Below are 23,085 nucleotides of genomic sequence, written 5' to 3'. Positions count from 1 at the left end.
TTGAGGTATGCTAAAGCACATTTGGACAAGCCAGCTTAATTTTGGAATGAACTGATTGAACTAAAATTTAGTTATTTGGACATCAGAAGGGATGGTACACATGGCAGGTGAAGAAAACAGTGTTCCAAAACAAACACTTGATACCCACAGTAAAATTTGGTGGTGGTTCCATCATGCTGTTGGGCTGTGTGTCCAGTGCAGGTAACTGCAATCTTGTTAAAGTGGAGGTTTCACGGACTCCAGTCTGTATCAGCAGATTCTTGCAAACAATGTTTAAGAATCAGAGACAAAGTTGAAGTTACGCTGGGGCTGAATACATCAACAAGACAGCGACCCTAAACAGTGATGAAATTCTACTAAGGCATTCATGCAGAGGAACAAGTACAATGTTCTGGAATAGCCATCTCACTCCCGGTCCTGAATATTGTGTGATTTAAAGCGGGCTGACCATGCTGGAGACCATCAAACTAACCAAACTGGAGGAGTGTTGTGAAGACCAATAGTCAAAAATAACCAACCAAAATCCAGACCCTCATTGGAAGCTATAGAAAGCATTTAGAGGCTGTAATTTCTGCAAAAACAGGCTCTACTAAATACTGATGTAATTTTTGTGTTGGGGTGCCCAAATGTATGCACATGCCTACTTCTGTATAAATAATTATCGCACTTTTAGTAAATCCTATAAACTTCATTTCACTTCTCCAACACCACTGTGTTCATCTGCTATATGATATATTTAACTGAAATTGTTGATTCGAACAACCAGTGATTTATAAAGGAAAATCTGGAGAATTATCAGGAGTGTCCAAACTTTTTCATACCACTGTATGTATCAGAGCTTTGGACTTGAATTGCCATTTGAAGACTTATCTGCGTTGTTTGACTATTATTCATTTGCATCAAATTACTGCATTGCTTTACTGCAGTCAATGACGAGCATTTCTCTTTAGATTAAAAAACAAACAAATGTAGACTAGTAAGGAGATGTGTTTCTATAACAAGACAAACACAAGTTACACAAATTCAGGAAATTCTCTTTTGATGATCTATTGAAAAAACAGACAGCATTTATATTTCATAACCAAGTTCAAACTGCAGGGTTTTTATGGCATACTGTACCCTTTTCTACTCGTTGTATAGGATTAGACCTTGCTCTTGTTGTTGCACTTCAATGTGTACAACCATCAGTATTACTTATTACAATATATACTTTTTAAAACAAGTTTCACTTTTGCTGCACTGTTTCAATGTGGGTCGGCTTCTGCAGGGCAGCTGGGGTGAAGCCAGCTCTTTTCACAACAACTGATTTAGACTGTTTGGTCACGGTTTGGATCGGAATGCTTCCAGATGCAGCAACAACCATACTGAAACCCTGTACCGCACTTCTGCAGATAATCATCAGCAAAGCAGAATATACTGCAGAAAGAAACAGCTTTATTTCAATACAAAATTTATATCCAAAGCATCTTTCATATCACAAATACTCAAATTGCTTGGCAACAGGAAAAACTACGTTCACCAAGTTCTTCACATAGAAGACATTGAAACAGATTGATAAAACTAAGAGTAAATTTAACATGATTTAAGCTTAATACATAAACATAAGCTTAATACTTCTTTTTATTTCAGCTTATCCCATTAGGGGTCTCCATAGCGAATCATTCTTTTCCAATACTAAAGCATAATTACAGAAAAAAAATATCAAATTGAAGTTAAAATATAATAGAAGGTGTACATTAATTACTGCAAAAAGCAGTTTTGATCAGAGCCGCATCTGTAATTTTCTTTCAGCTATTGTAGGGACGCCCGAACAAAAGAGTTTTTTGGGTTTGTTTGTTTTTTTTAACAAATAGTAAACAAGACAGACGACTACATACCTTGTTTCTGGCCAATTATGGGCTTTGAATATAAGGAGGACAAGCTTTGCCAGTTCAACATGTACAGTGTTCTCTTTTGATACGTCCTTGAAGCACATTTTTTGACATTGACGCACTTTCATCAGACAACGTGAGTCCCTCGGACGCAAGCTTTAAACACTTACATTTTTTAAAAAATGGATGCTACCTTTCTGCGATATAATAATGGGAAAAAATGCACCTCCATTCAAAAAAAATATTCACAAATCAGCAAAAAATCCAAACATTTGTACCGCAATGGACGCAAATTTTTCCATGGGTGAGGAATGGCTTAATGTAAGCACGCAAGACAAAATGCAGCTTCCAAAAAAATGTGCACAGGAGAATATATGAATTACAGGCAAAGGAAAATATTGAGTGAAAAGCAAAAGGGGAAAAATTGAATTACATCTTTATTTCTTAAACTTTTTTTTTTTTGAAGAATGACCACCAGGCTGTAACATTTTGATAAAAATAACATGTAATTTTTTCTGTTTTTTCCTTTTTACTGTAATAGTTAATAAAATTTCTAAAATTAACAGTTTGTTTAGAATGTACTAGACGCAAAACTCAATCCTTGCATATACGGTTTATACCGTATATTCTGTTATTACTTTTGTGATGCATAAATGTCATGTTGGGGTGCAAAAATTTTTGTCACAGCACATCCCAGCGATGCACTACTTTCTTGAGGTAAAATGAACTCTGCATGTAACAGAATGTCTTTGCACGACAAAAAACAAGACTAATGGATCTTCTTTTTTTGTTATGGTTTAAAGCTATACTGTGGAGTTAGAAGTATTTTCTGTTTCATTCATTTTGGGTGCCCAGGAGTAATAACATCTGGATTCTTTCCCCAATTCAACATCAGGGACATCAACCGAACAAAGACATTTCAAAAGGCAAAGAATAGACAACCATTTGATCACTGCTAAACCTTAATAATAATAACGCAATGTTGAAAAACAATCAGCTATCATTCATAATGAAGCCGTGTATTTGAATCAAGAAAACGTATTCAGAGCACTTGTAAAATTATATGATGAAGCATAAATCTGAATGGAACAAATGTACACATGGTTTGAACCTTCAATATTAAAATGTCTTTACTGTAGAGCTGCTTATTTACGGCAACAAACCTCAACCTGTCATAATGACGATGGAGGTGCATCACATTTGCAGTTAATCACTTCTTTTGTATGACAGGTGTACAAAACTGTGGCGAGACCAGCGATATTGTTTGGTCTAGATACAGTGTCACTGAGGAAAAGACAGGAGACAGAGCTGGAGGTAGCAGAGATGAAGATGCTGAGGTTCTCTCTGGGAGTGACCAGGATGGATAGGATCAGGAATGAGTACATCAGAGGGACAGCACATGTTAGAGGTTTTGGAGATAAAGTCAGAGAGGCCAGACTGAGATGGTTTGGACATGTCCAGAGGAGAGATAGTGAATATATTGGTAGAAGGATGCTGAGTTTTGAACCGCCTAGAGGAAGACCAAAGAGGAGGTTTATGGATGTAGTGAAAGAGGACATGAAGGTAGTTGGTGTGGGAGAAGAGGATGCAGAAGCATAGGGTTAGATGGAGGAAATTGAATCGCTGTGGCGACCCCTGAAGGGGAAAGCCGAAAGGAAAAGAAGAAGAGGACTTCTTTTGTATGACAAAACAATCTCCTTGTGACTTTAACCGTTTTCATTTTCTGCTAACTGCCCTTGTTTCGAACTGCCCTTGTTCACTGACTCCTGCATTAGCACCAAGTCAAAGAAGCAAAAAACAAGCATCCCAACTTGCCCTCCAGAACCTTCTTCATGGAAACACATTCCACATAGCCAGGCCTCCTGTGGAGAACGGGGAGGAGGCAGTGGGTTGCACTCTAGTAGGTGTTCTTATATGCAACAGATATTCAAGATTAACTACTTGACGACACGCTTGACAAAATCCAATTTCTTTTCTCTGCCCCAGTCCCCATTTGATAGATTTATTGGCAGTGTTTCTGCTAAATGTGGTTAGTGGTGCAGTGCAAGAGTTCATAATAATTTAGGTGCTCCCACACAGTATTGTAATTTTGCAATAATGAAAATCTCAAGCTTATGTGAAAGAGCAATTTTCCTACATCATGCTTACAACAACATCCCTCGTCACAATATTTACAATTATTATGCAATTTATTTAATTTGTGAGTTTAATTTGTGAGTGAAACAAGGAAAATATGCAGACACATACTTTATATCACTGCTGTACCATATTAATACACCAATGCACAGGTAAATACTATTTTTATGACACTGACACAATGAAAAAAGAACAGTTTTGTGAAACATTCTGCAGATGTAGAAGGTTTGAATTTGGACATTATATAATACAATTTTCAATCAAACTCTGGCTTCAGAAAGGCTCCATGTGATGGAGATGCACAGACCGCGGTCCCTGCATGCCGACTACGCTAACAATAGAGCGAGCATTCAGGGTGGAGCCTCATAGTGCCACCATTGATAGGCAGCTGAGCAAGAGAGCAAAAGGCTTGAGAATCTATATTATGGGGGCTGAAGGACATTCAGGAGTCTGTTACCACCAAAATTTCTCGATGAAGCACCAAACACTTCATGTCATTGGATTTCCAACACCTTGTATAATTACATTGATAACCCTGCAAACAAGCAGCCGCCAGATTAACCAGCCTAGGGGCAAGCGCAAACATGTCAAGTTAAAAAGGGAATGTCACCAAGTTGTAAACACTTCCTGTCAGGAAGGGAGCGCTTCCTTAATCCAACCAACCCATTCCTTATTTTTACCCCCAAACAACTGCAGATAGTAGCTTTCTTTCTCTGTAATGTACCAAACAAAATAGCAGGTTATTTCAGTTTTGAAAAATAAATACAAAATATGACCTCATGTAAATCATAGATGTTTTACAACAGACAGGAAATTATTTGGTAGACTCATTTCACAGAATGAAATAAAATGAGAGTCTGGAATCTCGCTAAGAAGAAATTGAGGTGCCCTGCTTCCTGGAGTGCTTGCAGATTAGAGGGCAGCTCTGTTTGCAAGACAGAAGTCTGGTGGCCTCCTGCAGTGTGGCACAAAACAAAAACTCTCAGTTTAACACAAGAGATACAAAGGCAAATCAGATCTTTGTGATCGTGACATTATTCTGTGTTTGGATATAAAAACAACTACAGATAATTGCATGATTTCTGCTTTTGATGCCATGTAGGTTTGGGGCTCAATTTGTTCCCTTCTAATCAGTATGTCAAGATCTGCTTGCCCACCAGCATTGCTTCTTTTTAGACTCTCTCTCACACACACACACTCTCACACACACACACCCACACACAGTTGTTACACAAAACAGATCCATGTGTCCTAAACACCCCTGTGACCAGAGCTGCAGCAGTCATCAGCAAGCTAATTGTGACCTGGTAGAATCATGTGACCTATGCTTCTGCACAAAGCTACAAAAAAAAAAATTGAGTAACAAGCACAACAAAACCTATCGGGAGTCTGTAAATGGCAAAGATGAAGTCCAGATGGATGGGAAGAAGAAAGTAAGCAAACAATGGCTAAAGGCCATCAATTCAAAGAACTATAACTTACAACCACATGTGGCACGATGGTTACATATAAAATCTAACTATGGCCACATTCAATGAAGCTGAATGACAGTGCTGTCATGTAAATGTAATAGGATGTTCAAATTCACAAAGATGATATCTTGAAGAGAGGCTGAACCTTTCGGCACTCCATTAAATCAGCATTACATTATAACTTCCACTGCGTCCGCCACTACAGGATGACTTCATCCTATCCCTGAGAGGCGCGGTTTAAACATGCTGGACCTTCCTTCCTTTCAAAGAGCCTTTCCAGGATTCTTTTTCAGGTCACAAGAATCCATTGTTTTGTTTTTTTGTTATGGACAGTAAAACTTGAAAAAAATGGGTCATCCAAAACAAAGTCTAGCAAGGAACACATATTTTTGCATTCTGTCCAGTGAGCAATTAGATCAGAATAGCTAGGCTTCACATATCTAGAGTGAGAAAAAAATGCTTTAGATACCCAAGTGTTTAAGTAAGGAGTTACCAAAAGTAATAGCATTCTTTGATTTAGAGTGGGTAAAACTGGAAATAAACATTTCATAATCATGGTCCTCCATGCCAACAAAATCCCAGTGTCATTCTCAAATTTAAGAGTAGCCATAGCAACAAATTTTCTTTTGCATTTTACTCAGTTTACTATAATATTAAACCTCATAAATCAGGCATTTGTAACCATACAGCAATGCAGACACATCCTCCACTGGTCCACTGATATTCAGTACGGCCTGCAATCAACCTCACCAGGCTCTATCTGATCCAGAAAGGTAGGGAACTGCACTTAAAAGCAGAACTACAACAAAAACACTTCTGGATCCATGGAGAAAATCACTCACATATCCTGGAGAAACTGATGCTTGTACCTACAATGTCTCCCTGGCAGATAATCAAAACACAAAAGGTCATTAGGATGGATACATCCAACTCTAAAATAAGGAATCTCTGTTGGTCTCTTGAATATTTTCACAATATTTATCCATCCATTTTCTTTCCTGTATTTTGAATTCAGTCTGATCGTTTCATACTCTTAGTGTAGACTTTCATTATATGGATAGTCAGTCATTGGGCTGGACATGTCGTCTGGTCTCTCAAGACAGGTCACTACAAGAGACCAATATTTCTAAGTTTGATAAAGCAGCAAAGATAATTATCATTATTCTAAACTGCATGTTAGAGCATGGTGCAGCAACAAAGACAGTACATTTCCCATGGCTGAAAACATTTTCATGCTCTGCTACTGGAAATGGCTGTGTAGATTTTCACTGTGTATCGAGTATAAGAAGAACTGACTTCACAAATTGAATACTTAATCCAAAAACTTAACTGTACCTGTGAAAGCTGAGACACAGTAATTTAAATCTGGCAAAGAGCAAGCCCTTCTTTATCTAATATTCAGGAAAAGCTTAGTTTCCAGGACTCACCATTGGGACGTTAAATGCAAAAATAACATGAGCTTTTTAAGTGTTCTGTGGTGACAACAATAATACTAAGATCAAGGAAGCTCTTCCTTGACCTGAGGCCTAGCATTCCACTGAATGTCACTCTAAAGTTATGTCTACTTGTTGTTTTTTTAAATGAACACACTTTCATCCTGGATTGAAAGCATATCTTTTGCAGTGGAGGTAAAATAGTTTTCCCCCTCCAGGATAATTAATAAAAATGCTGTGCAAAGTCTTGTTTAACATGCATGTAAGAGATGTAGCACAAATAAAACAGGAAATGTGTGGATCCAGATGCATCCCTTGACTTCACATCCAATCTTTCTGCATAAATTTAGAGATAGTGATAATATGAGTCAGTTTATCTGAGTCAAAGCTCCCCAAACCATATAGGGAGCCAGAGTTACATTGGAACAAGTACTCGTGTACACAGAGACATGCTGATGAGGGAGGGCCATGCTCCATGACTGCTGCAGCCTGTCATCGTGCTTTACTGCCTTTGTTTACACATTTCCGAGTTGAGCTTGTCATCACTTTCCTGTGTCCTTGAGAGAAGTTAGGTTAGTGCTGAGTGGCACAGTGAGCTGAAAGATGAGGCCTTTAATTAGTTCCAAGACAGAATGATAATTGATCATCTCCCTCAATTCACTCTGCCATGAAGGGCTCCGCATCATTAAAAACATAACAAATCACAAAACCTTGAAGACTCAAACTACAAAAAAAAAGAAAAGATTTGCATCCAAATAAAGCTCAACAGGAACAAGTACCTTATTAAAATGCATGAAATCACACATCTAAGGTATGGATCAAAAACCTTCACAACAAGCATAAAATATCTATTTCTTTTGTTTGGTTTGTCTTTGCTGGAAAACACGGGAATTAAAATGGACAAGAGAAAATTCACTTGCTGCCACTATCGGCATTCCAGGCATTGGGTAAGCAGTAATATAATTAGCATTCATGAGTCAAGTAATTAAAACATCAATGTGGCCAAGCAGTGCTGTTAAGACACTTATGCGCACTTTACTGAGTGTCTAGGAGTCAGTGTTCCATTCTTACCCCAAAAATACTGCAGATACCATCACACTGACATCCAATGTCTAAATCACCCTTTTCTTATGTCTAGCAATACAGTACATTAAGTCTATTACTTTCCTCATATAGATAAAAAATCTTACACAGTTTCTTACACAGAAGGTTCAGATACAGCAGAGAATCTGGGACTTTTCTCTGTGCAGTTTGCATGTTCTCCATACATCTGTGTGGGTTCTCTGAATTCCTCTCACCACCAAAAAATATTGGTGTTCTCTAGATTGACAAGAAAATCCATACAAGTGTGTCTAGTCCTTTGTTTTTCTATGAGGCCATGATGAACTGGCCACTTGTCTCCATGGACCCCTACACAGGTTAAACAGTGGGGCTAAAAAATATGCCTGAGAAAGACGCTGTAAAACTGTTCCAACACAATGTTTTCTAACAAGAACACAACTTCATACATTTGAATCTTTCAACACCAGCCTGAAGGAAGAATGCCTGAAACAAGCTGCTAACAGTGCATCCTCCCACAGAGACTGTTAACATGAGTGCCAATATATTCAAGTAATATTCCATGAGCAGCACTTTTAGAATCACCTGGAGTTCCTCTAACAAGGATTTACAAACAGCTATCATCACTAGCCAGAATTTAACATAAAAATCCTGCCAACAAGCACTAATCCTAACAGGTTTAAATGTAAAGCCTCATAGCACTCGAAGCAACAGTTTAATTATCAATGAGCACTGAGAATTCATTTAAAATATTTTGAAGTAGAATTTTGGAACAAAATAACAATCAATACAGCCAGGAGGCAAGTCTTTTTATCTTTTTGTTCTTTAGGCTTAAAACAGAAACTTTTACAAGCCCAAAAGGGGATTTGCTGATTACAGCATAGGATTATAAAAAGCATATACACCAAATCTGGTCATGGTTCTTTTTCAACAAAAGGCAACAACTTTCAGGGTGAAACCTCATGAGTCCCACATACGTCCAGTTTGGTTTCTTTTGTAATAATCTTCAGAAAAAGTATAAAAATGAGTGAGACAACTGGATCAAGCAAGAAAACTGAAACGGCACTTTCATACAGAATGACGTTTTTGAAGTGCGTCTGCCTAATCTGTCAGCCTACCATCTAAATACCAAAAAAGTGTAGCATCTGTGAAGCTGTCCAGACTATGCATCCCTGGCTGATTCCATTCAGTGCCATCATCAAAGTGACAAAAATGTTCAGTTACAGTAATTGTGTTGTGTTGTGCAATATGGAATCATGTGGTTATGCACGGTACATTAACATGTGTCATACAGAGGAAGAATTTTGAATATATTTATACATAAATATATGTTTTGCATTTTTGTAGTAGGTAGATCATTTTGACTTGGTTTTATAAGTAGCGCACATGATGAAAAAGTGTGACCACCCCTGTCCTAGACAATAAATACAAAAAAGTACTAATATTACTTTTAGCGAACCTCTCTCTATGATACTAAAATAAATGTCATCACTCAACAAGAAACCTTAAACCCTCGTCTCCACACTTTGCTTAAACCCACTGACTGTATGCAGTCATTTAACTTGTCGCTCACATTGTTAGCTGTAACGTCTCTCTGTTTAAGCCCTATGTGCATATGAGCAGGGGAAGGGAAGGGGGTAGATGCAACTATTGTTGCTGCACTGTGCTCAACTCAGTGATGATATATATCTGATTGAATAGTAAACCTGCACGGCAAATATATGAAGGCAGTTGGAAAGAATGACAGTTAGAGAAAACAAACAGGAGATAGCTTCATGAGCTTTGCATACTTCATGAACTCTACGTAAGGTCATACAGGAAATACAAACAACAAAGTTTGTTTTGTGTGATGAAACCTGAGGTGGAAAAGTGTGCTCTTCCTCTAGTCTACAATACACTCCTGTTCCACACTGCAGATGGTGTGATACAGAAATAAAGGTCTTAAACCACGCTGAGCCAAATGCAAACTGGTCACAAATTACAAAGGTAAAATTGAAAGCAAACATGAGGGGGAGGAAATAATGAGCAGGTAAAAAGCAAATGAACGGAAGAAATTTTTGATCACAATTATAACTGAGGTATGACTTAGGGCGGAAACGACAGTGCAGAGTCTGTTTTTACAGAGGCTCGTTTGCAGGTGACCAATCCGGACATTCATCGTACAGTCTGTCCTAACATGTTATTGCCACTGAACATGACAGCTTTCTCCAAATTAACCCAGTATGGGTGTACTTTAATAAGCTTAACATGGCAGTATGAAATTGTTCTGTTTGCACAGATTAGTGTGAAACAAGCTCCATGCATTAGCCTCTAACTCAAAAGGTGAATGCGACACACCATCCGACCAGACCAGATCACCCCACACAGGATCGACAGGAACAACCACGGTTATCTATTCATGTATCAGGCATAGCAATAGTGTAAAAATCCACGGTCACCTGCACGTGTGAAATAAACACACACAGATGCGTGGGGTGTGTGGTGATCATGGACCTGTGCAAGGAAAAGAATTACCTAAGGGGCAAAAAGAACATTCACTAAACTGATCTGTCTCTTGAAAATGTATTCAACTCTATGAATAAGTCAGGATCACGTGGTTGTGTCGGCACTTTAAAACAACTTCACTGTCACAAGGATTGCAAAAGTTCAATGAATGGTAGTTTGTGTTTATAATATACTTGTGTGTGTGTGTGTGTGTGTGTGTGTGTGTGTGTGTGTGTGTGTGTGTGTGTGTGTGTGTGTGTGTGTGTGTGTGTGTGTGTGTGTGTGTACACACAACACACTGAACATTCCCTCCACTTCCTGCAGTAGGTTAGTCATTAGACTTGGGTCCATGTCGCAACTCCTGTGGGCAGCCATTGTGCGCTTGTGATAACAAGTTCAGCCGGTTGTAAGGAGTCATTCCTCACAGCAGTGGGTTCACTGGTTCATGAGAACATATTTGACTCCAAGCATTAAAAAACATTAAAAACACACCGATCTAGCTTGAGCTTTTAATTTTTTTTTACATACTCTTGTGTTTGAAGTAAACTTCACCCACCTTGTCCTTGCTGTCGTGGTCCGACGGGGGTGAAGTGGGAGATTTAACACTCCCCACAGCCACAGCCTGAGTGACCGTGACTCCTCCACCCGGAGCCGGGCTGCTCTTTTCGATTGTTTCCACCTTGATAAGTCGGTGTTTTGGAGACACGTACTTGATGTCCGGCGACGACACTGTGTTCAAGCTGGAACCGAACGGGATGTTTCCACCTGGAGTGTACGGGTCCTCGAAGTCCAGGTCCTTTTGTAGTTTGTAAGCAGCGAGGATGTCCGGCTGAGCGGAGCTGGGGAAGGTGGCCCCGGAGCTGGTCTGTTGGTAGCCAGGCGCACCGGGAACACCGGTGTGACAGTGTCTGTAGTCCGGCTTTGGGAGCGCCGGAGGGGTTGCTTTGGTAGTTTTGAATCCTAGGTGCTCCTTGAACCACTTGGCCATACTGCCAGCGCATCGCTCTCAAGTCTGGATGAATTTACTTTAGTCCCACCTTTCCTGACAGCGGAGCCCGAGTTCTGTTCGTCGAAGTCGGATCCTGGGATTCTGGGGTCACCCGCGGCCAGCCGACCGGCGTCTGCGCGTGTCGCCAGTCTCGTGCGAGTCTGTCGGTACGTGAAGAAGCGCGCGCGAGCGAGCGAGAGAGAGAGAGAGAGGAGGGGGGGTGGAGGGGGGAGCGCGCGGCCACAGGCACTCGGTAGTCAGCCCCGCCGTAAGCCTGTCACTCACTGCTCGGCTACTTCCCACGTCAGGTTTCAGGACTACGCAACACGGGAGCGCTTGTGCAAGACGAACACGCCCCCAAAACATAACCTGCCCGCCCTACCTGAGAACGTTCACTGCCACCTACCGGACTTGTGATCATCCGGCTGTTCACTGTTGTAAACAGTAGTCACCGACGCGTGAGCCGGACCCCCAGCTTTCAGAAGGTGCGGTGCGACAGAGGAGTGAGTGCCGATTCCATCGGGATGAATATTATCGGTGCTGTCTGTAGAAGGACTCGTGGGGTGGCCGAATAAATGGGTTTAATAGCATAACTTGCTGTCATTTTAAATAGAACTCTATTCTGAGAAATTATAGATTCAGACTGTCTCGTATCCGCACTTTGAAAAATACCTGATCGATTGAATGAAACACAAAATGAATTAAAATTGTTTATTAAATCTTCTTTCTTCTTCTCCTTTGGGCTTTTCCCTTCAGGGGTCGCCACAGCGATTCAGTGGCCTCCATCTCACCCTGTCTTCTGCATCCTCTTCTCTCACACCAACTACCTTCAAAAAAAAAAAATTATTTTTTTTGATTGTTTATTAAATAAATTGATCATTCAGACTGTTTGCTGAAAAGCCCTTCAGGTCAGAGTTACAGCCCCAATAAGGATTGAAGGATAAACTCCTGCATCCATTCCCTGCTCTGTCGAGGTGGCCACTGCAGAAATGACATCCCGCTTCCAAACGGTGATGTATTGTGATTGTCAGTGTTCGTGTGTCCGTCCTTCAGTTAGTCCACCAAATATATTCACAACTGTTGCAGATAGATAGTTTTCTCAAGGTCAAGGTCAAATTTCAACTTTTGTACGAAGGAGAAGGCCTGTGTGGTTAAGACCATAGATCAAAGTTAGTGCTTTGATCTATGAAAGGGTAAAACATTTTAATTGAGGGGTGTTGCAGCCTCGGACTGCCTTGGTTCTAGTTGTACACTGTGCAATGTTCTAAATTCACACAAATCCTTGAGCAGAGCAGGTAAAATTTTCAAAACAGCAATACTAACATTTGTCTCCAAGGGGTTTCTGAATCTCTTTGACATCGAGGGTCATGGGTTCTCATGCTAAACATTAACTGCCTTTCTAATCAGACAATGCATGAAAAAAGAATCCAATTTCCCATCCCAGAGACATCACCAGCAACAGTCTGCATTAACGGGAGGCATTGTTGCAGCACACTGGCTTTTTTATGAAGCAATATTTCTTTTTAATAACACTACACTCACAGCCTTGAGCAAGTGGCAGTGTACAGATCAGAGTTTAACCCTGACAGGCCCTTGGGAGATGCAACTCCATGCTTTGGAGATGAAAACAAAATCAATTATTTCTGTCCTGTAATCCTGTCATCTCTGCACTTTGTGCATACAGATGGAAATTTGACCAGTGTAATTTCCTTGCACTTTAGAAGAATATCATCTCACAACCAAGACATTAATCTGTTTAACTAGTGCATTATACGTAAAAGCTTTTTTTTTTTTTTTAAATCAAGCAAAAAATGGGTTTAGATGGTCCTTAGCTCACTGTAGCACCGGTCTTCTCTTGTTGACAGTCCTGGCAAAAACAGTTCCTGGCACAAGCAGAAATAGGACCGTTCCAGCTTGTTCAATGTGTGGTATATACCTACTGTTGGTGTACTCAGTATATATTTACATAAAATATACAAAAGATGAGATATAAATACTTCAGGTGCTGAAAGAGTATATGCAGGCATTACAAAGATATGTGATATGTGTGTTAGAGTTGGCATATGATTTAGGTTGCTGAGCATGACTCACATCCTAGTTAGTTTATTGTATTGCTACAGTTGCATTCACCAGCTTTCTCCAGCTGCTGTCACTGACAAGCTTTAAAATGCTAATCCTGTATTCCAGCAGCTCGTAGGGTACAAATACTCTAGCATTTACAGGCAGATTGCTTACTGGGGGAACTTATGTAGAACATTCTGCTCAAGTTTTAATATTTATCATGTGATAGTGGCTGGATGTGCACTAGCACAAGTTGTCAGTACCTCTCATAAATATAAATAAAATGAATAAAAATCTCATAGCAGTGGCAGATGGTGACTCTTGGCTTGATATAGGCTTGTCACGAATATCCAAAATTATACATGTCTACTTCTCCACTTTAATGTAGAAAGTCATCAGCTATCAGTGTGTGTCTTAATAAACCATCAACAGACTGCGCGCATTGCAATGAACTGCCTTCTTGTGTGTGTGTGTCAGTCATAGTGATGTAAGGGAATGATGCTTTCAGTAGCTGCTGTGCAGCTCAGATGTTTAGCATGCTGTGTCAGACATGTCACATGCCCATTTGCCTTTTGAAATATTTTACCTCACGATTTTTCAAGGATTACTAGAAATGACTTGACAGCAGGGGCAGCCAACACAATCATAAGAATATTTATGAGAATATATCAAACCTATCCTTTAGGGCATTATAACTCACCACATTATGTCTCTTCTTAAATATGAATTTCTATTTTAATCCTCTATTTTTACAAAGTGTGTTAACACTGTATTGGTCACAATGTAAGAGTTAATTTTCCACTAAACGAAAAGTGTGGTCATTTTTATTACTGTATATGTTGTTCTTTTATTTCAGTTAATCCCCAACTACAATCCACTTTGTACAAGCAGTAACACAGTATTCTCCTATTCTATAACTGCATTATGGCTGTGCTGGAGCTGGGTGGGATTACCAACAGTAATGAAAACAAGTCCCTTGAAACATTCAGACATTTCCTATATGGGTACAACAAATTAATAATTAACCATCAAGAAAACAGTTCAAAATAGAAATTAAAAACACATTTTGTATTTATGGATAACATATTTTAATTGTGAACACACTGAATAGAGTGTCTTCTTTAAAACAGATCATATAATACTTTTGTCACTTTACTAGGGAAACAAACCAAGAAAATATTACAAAGTGAGGTGTCAGTAGCTCAGCCTGTACGTGAGTTTTGGTTTAGGTGCCAAAAGATTGCTGGTACAATCCTCTGGCCCCCAAGGATTGGGGGGACCACGGAATTCGGACCACAGAATTCACCTACTTGGCATTGTCAAGGTGTACTTGAGCAAACATCAAACTGCTTCCAGATCGCTGCCATGTGGCTGCTCATCACTCCAAACATCTCTCTCTACTGAATACATAGAGGCTGTTTGTGTGTTATATTCAAGTCCTACAGGTGTGTAAAAATGTGTCATTTCTGTGTAGAAAAAAACAGCTCCCCTATAGTGGGATGAAAGTTTGTTCTTCTAAAAAGTACATTTTACAGTAGTAACCAATAAACTCTCAATCTCAGCCTCTATCTGCTGGTGATGTGTCCTTGGTCTCAATCCCTTCTTCCTCTCTCAACTGCTGCCTGAAGCATTGTGAAGCTGTGAATCTGACTTGCTTAGTAATCTTCACCCTCTGTCCAACTTTTAATGTCTGAGATTCTTTTCTTTGTGGTGATGACTGGTTCTTGTTTTGGTTGTTGTCTGGTCTTTGGTGGACCAGCCTCTGGGTGGAAGACCTATAAGCCTCTGCCTGTGGCTGGCTGGTATGTATTTTTAGTATTATTCAGTTCTTGTTCTTCTTGATTATTTGTGTCCATGATGCACTGGTGTCTCTGCAATGTAGTCTTTTTAAATTTCTACTCGTCTCTCTTTTCCTGAGTAGTTTTACCATAAGGTGATAATTTTAGCCTTGGGTCTTTGGTAGTATGTGTAAAGCCTATGATGCCCATATAATAGATAAACATTATACATTCCTCACCAGTTTTACTACATGTGTATTTACATGTGCTCATGGGCCCTCTAAGACACCCTTTTTACTTTGTCTCTTTTTCCATTCAGATAGCTTGAGTCTGCAGCCGGTCTAACATTTCAGATCAGTAGAAAGGTCACTTTTCCTCTACATGATATCTATACATTCACCTCCTAACTTCATGACACAATGAAATTGAGTGACTCGCATTTCAGATATACACATATAACCCAGGCAAACAGAGAAGTCAGTCTAAAATTGTTATCACAGGAAAACAAAAACCCCTATCTAATCCTTTGCCTGCTGTTCTGCATTAAAGCAGTGTTACCCTGTGGGGTTCCATCCCATACATCTTTTGTTTGTGTGCAGCAATCCTTCATATTCCCTCAGTGTGACTGTATAGCTTTGTTTATTTTCCTATGCCTGTCAATCAAACTGCAGGCTGGGTTCTTAGCAGATATTTCTCAGCCTCACCTCCTGCAACTGTGCAGCCTTCACCTTTGGTTGTTCCTGAACAGCTCGCTACTATAGACATGGAATTAAGTATTAACAGCCACCACTGCCGTGAAAGAGTGCAAGGACAGTTAACTAATGTGATTCATGTACGTGGTCTGCCAGGATGCAGGTGCTTATAGATTTGAGTTTAACATTCACCATTATATTGCAGATTATGTTGGTGACAGGTGCGGTGCATTGCCACGTCGTGAAGCCTGCACTCTGTTGAGAGCATCTCTGTATGTGAATATTCCCTGCAATGACACTGTAGGAACACATTACAACAGCACTTCTTGTATTTATACCTCACGGTCTACAATAAATCAGCATTTGGTTAACAGTAAACAGTAAAAAGAGAAATTCTATAATGTTTAAAATATCATGCAGAAGAGTTAAGATATTAAAGATTTAGTTGAAAATGTACTAGTGTCATCTTATAATAGTTAGTTATTAGTTAGTTAGGTATTTATGACTGGAATTCATTATTTATTATCGGATTATTATGTGTCCAGAAAGTGATCTACCATAATTTTCCTTTAAAAAAAGAAATGAAAGCCAATACTACCAACATGCTCTCATATACCTCCTCAACGAGGATTTGAATTAGTTGTACTTATGTACATGCTTGATATATGCACTTAGCCTTATAACATAGAAGGCTGACTAGCGGTGGTGGAACTCTGCAGAGGTTTGAGCACTCATTAAAACCTGAGCCACTGCTACCTGGAATAACTGGGATATTTGCTTTTTGATTTATATGTCAGACTCACAGTTTAGCGTAGATCCAGGTTGAGATGACCTACTTTTTATGGAGTTTTGTGGGTTTATAAAAAGACCATCCCTCAGTCTTGGAAGTAAACAGAGTATCTGCAGGATGGCTCAGTGAGGGAATAGATCCAATCTCAGGTGTTTGATGTTGGTTGAGTGTGATGAGTACCTTGCTTTGGGCAGTCATCTGATCAAATCACATCTCAGTGGACGTTCCCTACTGTGTGCTTTGTGCAGCTTTAACAGCACGTAACAATGAAACTTGCAGTACTCAATTATGTAGGTGCTGTGTGGCTTCTGAATATCTTATACTGGCTTAGTTTGATTAAGGATCTGTGATTCTCCAGTGGAAGTTTAAAATGTGTTAGAAAGGATGGCATTCCAGTCAACCTTTTACCTTTTGACCCCGGGCTAAGCACAGGTATGTCACCCACTCTTGTGGAAACCACATCCATACTGTGCAAAATAGAAATTTGCTGCCTATTTACTGGGATTTCAGTGTGAAGTTGGAATGTCTAAGATGTCAGAAGCCCTCTCTGCAGTTGGAGCAGAATATGCAGCATATATCCTGAGTGATTTACTGGTATGAAAGGCAAGGTAACAAGTCATTTGTCAATATGACCCGGACAAAGTGGGAAGCTCACGTTGGCCTCTTAAATGAGGGAGCAGATTAAGGAGGCTTTTGTTTGGTGTTTGATATGGATCTATTTTTAATTCAAAGCCAAGAAACAAGATGTTCTTTAACAGAGCTGTGTGTTTTTGGTTTTAGTCTTTTAATGAAAAATGAAAATGGATTTCTATTTTCTTACATTTCAGTTACCTTCAGGTCTCCACTTTTCTATAAATAACCACTTCTGAACAAAAAGCCGTCATTTTGATTTGACTAGATAGATAGATAGATAGATAGATAGATACTTTATTAATCCCGACTAATGTCATTGTCAAGGAATAAAGCTTGGCAGCTTGGCACGTACGCACACACACACACGCACACACACACACACACACACACACACACACACACACACACACACACACACACACACACACACACACACACACACACACACACACACCTGTAGACAGCTTTGGTGTGAACAATTCACCTAAGGAGATGGGAGGAAGCCAGAGAGCTCAACCCAAGCAGACATGGGAAGAACATAACCATGATAACTGAGAACCTCTAGACATACAAACTCCACACAGAAAGGAATTGAACCCAGAACCGTCTTGCTCTCCACCACCGTGCCACTATTTTTTTTTTTTTTTAAATTAATCAGCACTAAAGAAAAAAGAATCTCCTTGGTCGTATGCCGGTGTGGTTGTAATCAAAATTTTAACAGTTGAATATTATGTCATAATTCCAAGTATTAGTATTACACTAATACATACTGCCCGGCTAAGGTTACAATGATTGAATAGGTACCTTGTAGTCACCCTAGTATTCTTTATAATTTTCTCCAAAACAATCTCCAACTACGTAAATTGATGCATGATAGCATGAATAAGTAATTTTAAAAGCTGGTCACATAGCCAATTATAACGAGACTTGAGGTGGATGCTGAACCCATTTCCCAGGCTCCTGGCGTGTACAGTATAATCTAGAACGGGAGTTTTGCTTAATGGTGCAGCTGCAATGAGCTGTAAAGGGCCATAGAGCGCCCTGAGTGTTTATCAGTGAAAACACTCAGGGCTGCAATTTCGGGAGGCTGTAAAAGATCACAGATGTTGCCCAGTGGCTCCTTGCATGACTGCCATTGTTATGTTAATACATCTGGAAGGATTGGCTGTGCATGTGTCATAACATCAAAACGGGCTGACTGGGGTTTCTATACCACGTCAGAGCCAAAACGGATGATGAGTATACCTTGGCTGAGTTTTTCATATTTGTTTATTGCACAACTCCCATCATGGATTGAGGCGGCTTGGAAGCAACCACAGACAAATAACATTGAAAGGCAAGGTTGATAATTAATTGCCATACTGATACTCAGATCGCCGTGCTGTTTTTCTAGGGTGTGTGGTTAACAGCTGAATCATTTCATCCTTTTTATATGAAGAAACATTTCATTATGAATTTGAGCTTGCTATGGCACGAAGGTTGCAACTGACTCCAATCCTTTTTGTGCAACCATAAACATCCAAATAAAAAAGTTATCCCAGCAAAACACAATTTTACAGTAATATCAATGCCACTTAAGAAATGCTACGTTTTGTCCTTTTAAAAAGGCTTTTGTGATTGTCTGAAATCCAATTATTCCTGTGGCCTGTATGAGTATGGTAGGGTTATGGTTCATTTACTATTTATTAAACTCTGACTTGAGCTTTAATGTTGTGGTTGACTTACTCTCCTGGATCTTTAGTATATCAATAACTTGTTTGTCTTGTAATTGCATATTGATTTGGAAAATTGAATGTGGCTTTTAGTGTAACTATTTCAGGAAATCCCCTATAAGACATACAATTCCTGCAGCCTGATGAATTGTTCATTTTCTTTGTGGACATCCAAAAAAAACTTGTATTCATCCATCCAGCTGCTTGAGGAATAATAAATAAATGATCACAGTTTGAATCACACCAAACGACACGGACAGTGTAACATTTGCATCTAAAAACAATGCTGAGGCTATGGAGAAATTCAGGTGATGAAAGAATCTGCTGTGAAATTTCACAAGCCACTTAACATGTAGCATTCTTGAGCACTTCCGGAATACCTTCCCAGACACGTTAGACATGGCCGAGTAGCACTCAATGGACTTTAACCACAGGAAATTATCACAAAACAACAGCCTTCTCATCTTTGCTTTATGTTCTGATGGAAGAAATGAACTGGGAGGGGACAGAGTTATGAGACTTTCCTTTAAAAAAGGAGACCACACAGCTGTGAATGCTAAGGAATTAACCTGTGGATCTGTTGATGCACATGAGTTAATTCATGAGAGCCCATGGAAATGGTGTCCTGAGAGGGATGATTACATCCTGAAGATGACAGATGCGTGCTGGGAAATGTGGGAGACAGGAGGATGTCCAGGCTGTTCAGTGGTGGATGACTCACCGCTGGCGGCCGTAACCGCAGCCTCATTTCACACAAGCTAAATCCTTTATCCTGTAGCATGAGTAGCTGACAGGTGTTCTCAATAATCTTGCTCAATTAAGCAGCATGATTCACACCTATGTCTTTTGAAGTGGGAGTCTGTTAAGACTTTGAAATGACAAATGAAGATATTGTAAAATGCAGTGCCTAGAATCTATTATGAAGGCTGCTGCTAAACCCTTGTCCCAAGGCACATGGGCAAAAAATAAATAAATAAATAAATAAATAAAAAAAGGGGGGGGTGAGAATTTCCCACTTGGGAAATGTCAAAATGTTGTAATGATATTCATCAAATCCAAAAGTGAGACTCATCTTACTTTAAAAGATATTTTGCTGCACCTCATCTCTGGTGTGTGCTTACAAAAGGTCTTATTTGCATACCATGCTGGACAGCATTGAGCCCCGTTATAAAGACACACTGACTTGATTCAAGCTGCTGACCCAAAGAGTCAAGATCAGATCACCTCAATAGAGCTAGGTAAAACATGTTCAATGTGTAAAATTTACTGTTGAACAGAGAAGAAAAATATTTATATCACTTGGAGGGAAAGTTGACCTTGGTGTTTATTCTGGAATAAATACATTTGTCTAAGTGATAATTTAAACATTTTTCCTAAACAACAAAAATAACAGAATATCTAATTTGCAGGATTTCCAGGCAGTTTGATACAATAACATGCATGTTTGGGAAATTGTGAAGGGCATCTCCAACTACATCTACTGTTTGAGGCTACAGAATGGCATAGTGGGACTTTGAGCTGAAAGCTGCCAAACGTATGCTACAGGATCACTTCCAGTGTTACAGCTCCAGTTTTGACTCAAGTGTTTCATTGACTTTCATACCTGCCACCTGGTTGAACACCTGTCATGTATCACCTCATTTGCAATAACCAGCAGGGAAGTGGCTCAAGGGTTTAGATATTTGTTCACTTATTGGAAGATCCCTGCAGTCTACATGAAGAGTTCTTGAGCAAGATACTGAACCCCATGATGCTCTCAGTGGATTTGCCGTTGTTGTGTCAGTAGTGTTTGCTCCTGATAACCAGGTGGGCCTTTGCTACCACTGTGTGAATGTTTGTGTGACTAAGTGAGTGCTGACTTGTGTTGATTTCTCTCTCTCTCCAAGAGGCTTCTAGAGTTATCTCTTCAAAACTGAGCAAGCCTCATAGACAGCTGACTTGTGTCGTAAAACTTGAGGACCAGTGGGTCTGATTGGAAAGGTGCATAATTAAAGTACTATTCATTGACTTTTAAGAACCCTGGCGCTTCCCCCACTTATTGTTAGATTGTTCAAGCTGGGTGTTGGTAGTTACTCTATGGTTGTTCAATGCAGCCTTGTGCTTACCCTTTGTCTTCTGTACTTCAATGGTAACCACTGTTACACCAATTCAGCTTTCAGCATTGACCAGTCACAAACATTTACCTCATTCATCCACCATTGTATCCTGTTATTTCCTCTCGTCTTGTCTTATGCTTAAGAATAAATTTGTTTATAGTCATCTTACATTGTATCCATTATATATCCATTATATATACCTTACCAAAAAATATATATGATTCGTCATTTTATGGACTGATATAATCAATTGCTATCTGTTGTGGTTAGTGGGTAAAGAACTGAACTGACACTGGCAGGCTTCTTGGTTGGCTTCTCCTAGGAATCCCATTCTAAAAGATACATTTTTAGAATGGGATCTGTTGCCTCTTTAGAAAAATATATATTTGTGTAACATCCAGTATCTCCAATTGTCTCTCTACTGATTAAAGCAGCGAGTCTGTTTGCCTGATAGCAAAGCACACGGCAGACAAACATTTAAAGTCCCAGACTTGTTTTCTCTGGGAAACAGGCATCTTGGCAATAACTAGCAGTAGTTTATGAGATGGATCTTTATGTGCTGTAAAAGCTGGGAGAGCTCCAGGTAGTTGTTTTACTCTTCCTTTTTCCTCTGACTATTCTCTCAATGCAGCTATAACTCTGGGCCTGCACCAGCTGTCTGAAAGTATTGCGATCTCCTCAAGCATGAGCAGTGTGGGAGAAGAGCATACAGTAGTTCCATCAGGGTAGGTTCTTACAGGAGTAGAGATTGATTATGAAGATGTTAGTCACTATGAACAGATGCGAACTACATTATAATGTCCTTTTAAAAACGAAACCCTGTAATTCACACCATGTTTATTTCTTAAACTCACAATGTTATCATGTTACTTACTTTGATTTGGTACATATTGCATGATAAAAGCAACCCCTTAATGGCATTACTAAACTGGACTCATCGAACACCTAATGCACATGTGACACATCAAATACAGAGATTTTCTGTGCAGACCTTTGTTTTTTTACTTCATCTGATGGATTCAAGTCATGTCCCATCTGCGTAGGCATAATTAACAGCTGAATGATAAAACTAAGTCCCAATGGAGATATGTGCTCACAATATATTTAATTGAAGTAGATGATATAAAAAGATCAATTGAGAGTAACATGGAAATGTCTTTACAAATGGGTTCCTCTCTAAACTATTATGTAGAAGTCACAGTCATTTTTCTTTTTGGTCTTTCATGAAATAAGGTGGTTTACAACACTAATGATCAGGTGAGGGCTTGGACAGGAGTGAAGTCACCTCTTATTTCTCTGGCTCTTTTCTAAACAAAAGTGTCTGTGCAGATCTAAAATAACTGAACAGTATCTGCCCTACAAGTTGATGAGTGCATGCATTTCTTCATGCTAATAAACCATCTCTGAAGGGTCCATAGTCACATTTCTGCCCAGGATTATTCAAACCTCTGACAGATCATCACACAGGTCAACGCGTCTGCAGGCAGGTCAGTGTGTCTTTGATCCACTGACTTTATTAGCATGCAAATATGCACATAAATGTATGCTAATTTAAGTGAAAATTTTTCACACATACACACACACACACACACACACACATGCAGAACTACACCTCAAAAGTAAGAATATCAACTGAGTTATTAATAACATAATATATAAAAAATTCTGTCAAACAACAAACTCTATTGAGTTAAAATTCAACCATAGTTGCATGAAACAGAAACAGAAAAATACATCCAGACAGAAATTCCACAAAGTTTAAACAAAAAATTATACAAATAAATTGTGAATAATGAATATATTCTCATATTCCATTCAATGTGACATTTCAAGCCGTCATGTAACATTTCTGGGTTAGATGAACATAAGTGTGGAGAAAG

At 39.4% G+C, this 23,085-nt stretch overlaps 1 protein-coding gene across 3 annotated transcripts in view; it reads right to left on the bottom strand.

Moving 5' to 3' along the window:
- LOC137596674 (SH2 domain-containing adapter protein F-like) overlaps positions 1-11,710 on the bottom strand; it is a 91,447-nt gene extending 79,737 nt beyond the window's left edge. For all 3 annotated transcript variants that reach the window (XM_068317379.1, XM_068317385.1, XM_068317393.1), the window contains exon 1: positions 11,012-11,710. In XM_068317379.1, the coding sequence (XP_068173480.1) occupies positions 11,012-11,443 (432 nt within the window). In that variant the 5' untranslated portion in view covers positions 11,444-11,710. The remainder of the gene's footprint in view (positions 1-11,011) is intronic.
- Between the last annotated feature and the right edge of the window lie 11,375 nt (positions 11,711-23,085).

Source organism: Antennarius striatus, chromosome 1 (assembly GCF_040054535.1).
Source record: "Antennarius striatus isolate MH-2024 chromosome 1, ASM4005453v1, whole genome shotgun sequence".
Taxonomy (NCBI): domain Eukaryota; kingdom Metazoa; phylum Chordata; class Actinopteri; order Lophiiformes; family Antennariidae; genus Antennarius; species Antennarius striatus.
Note: the sequence above shows the minus strand (reverse complement) of the source record. Positions and strands in the feature narration are given on the sequence as shown.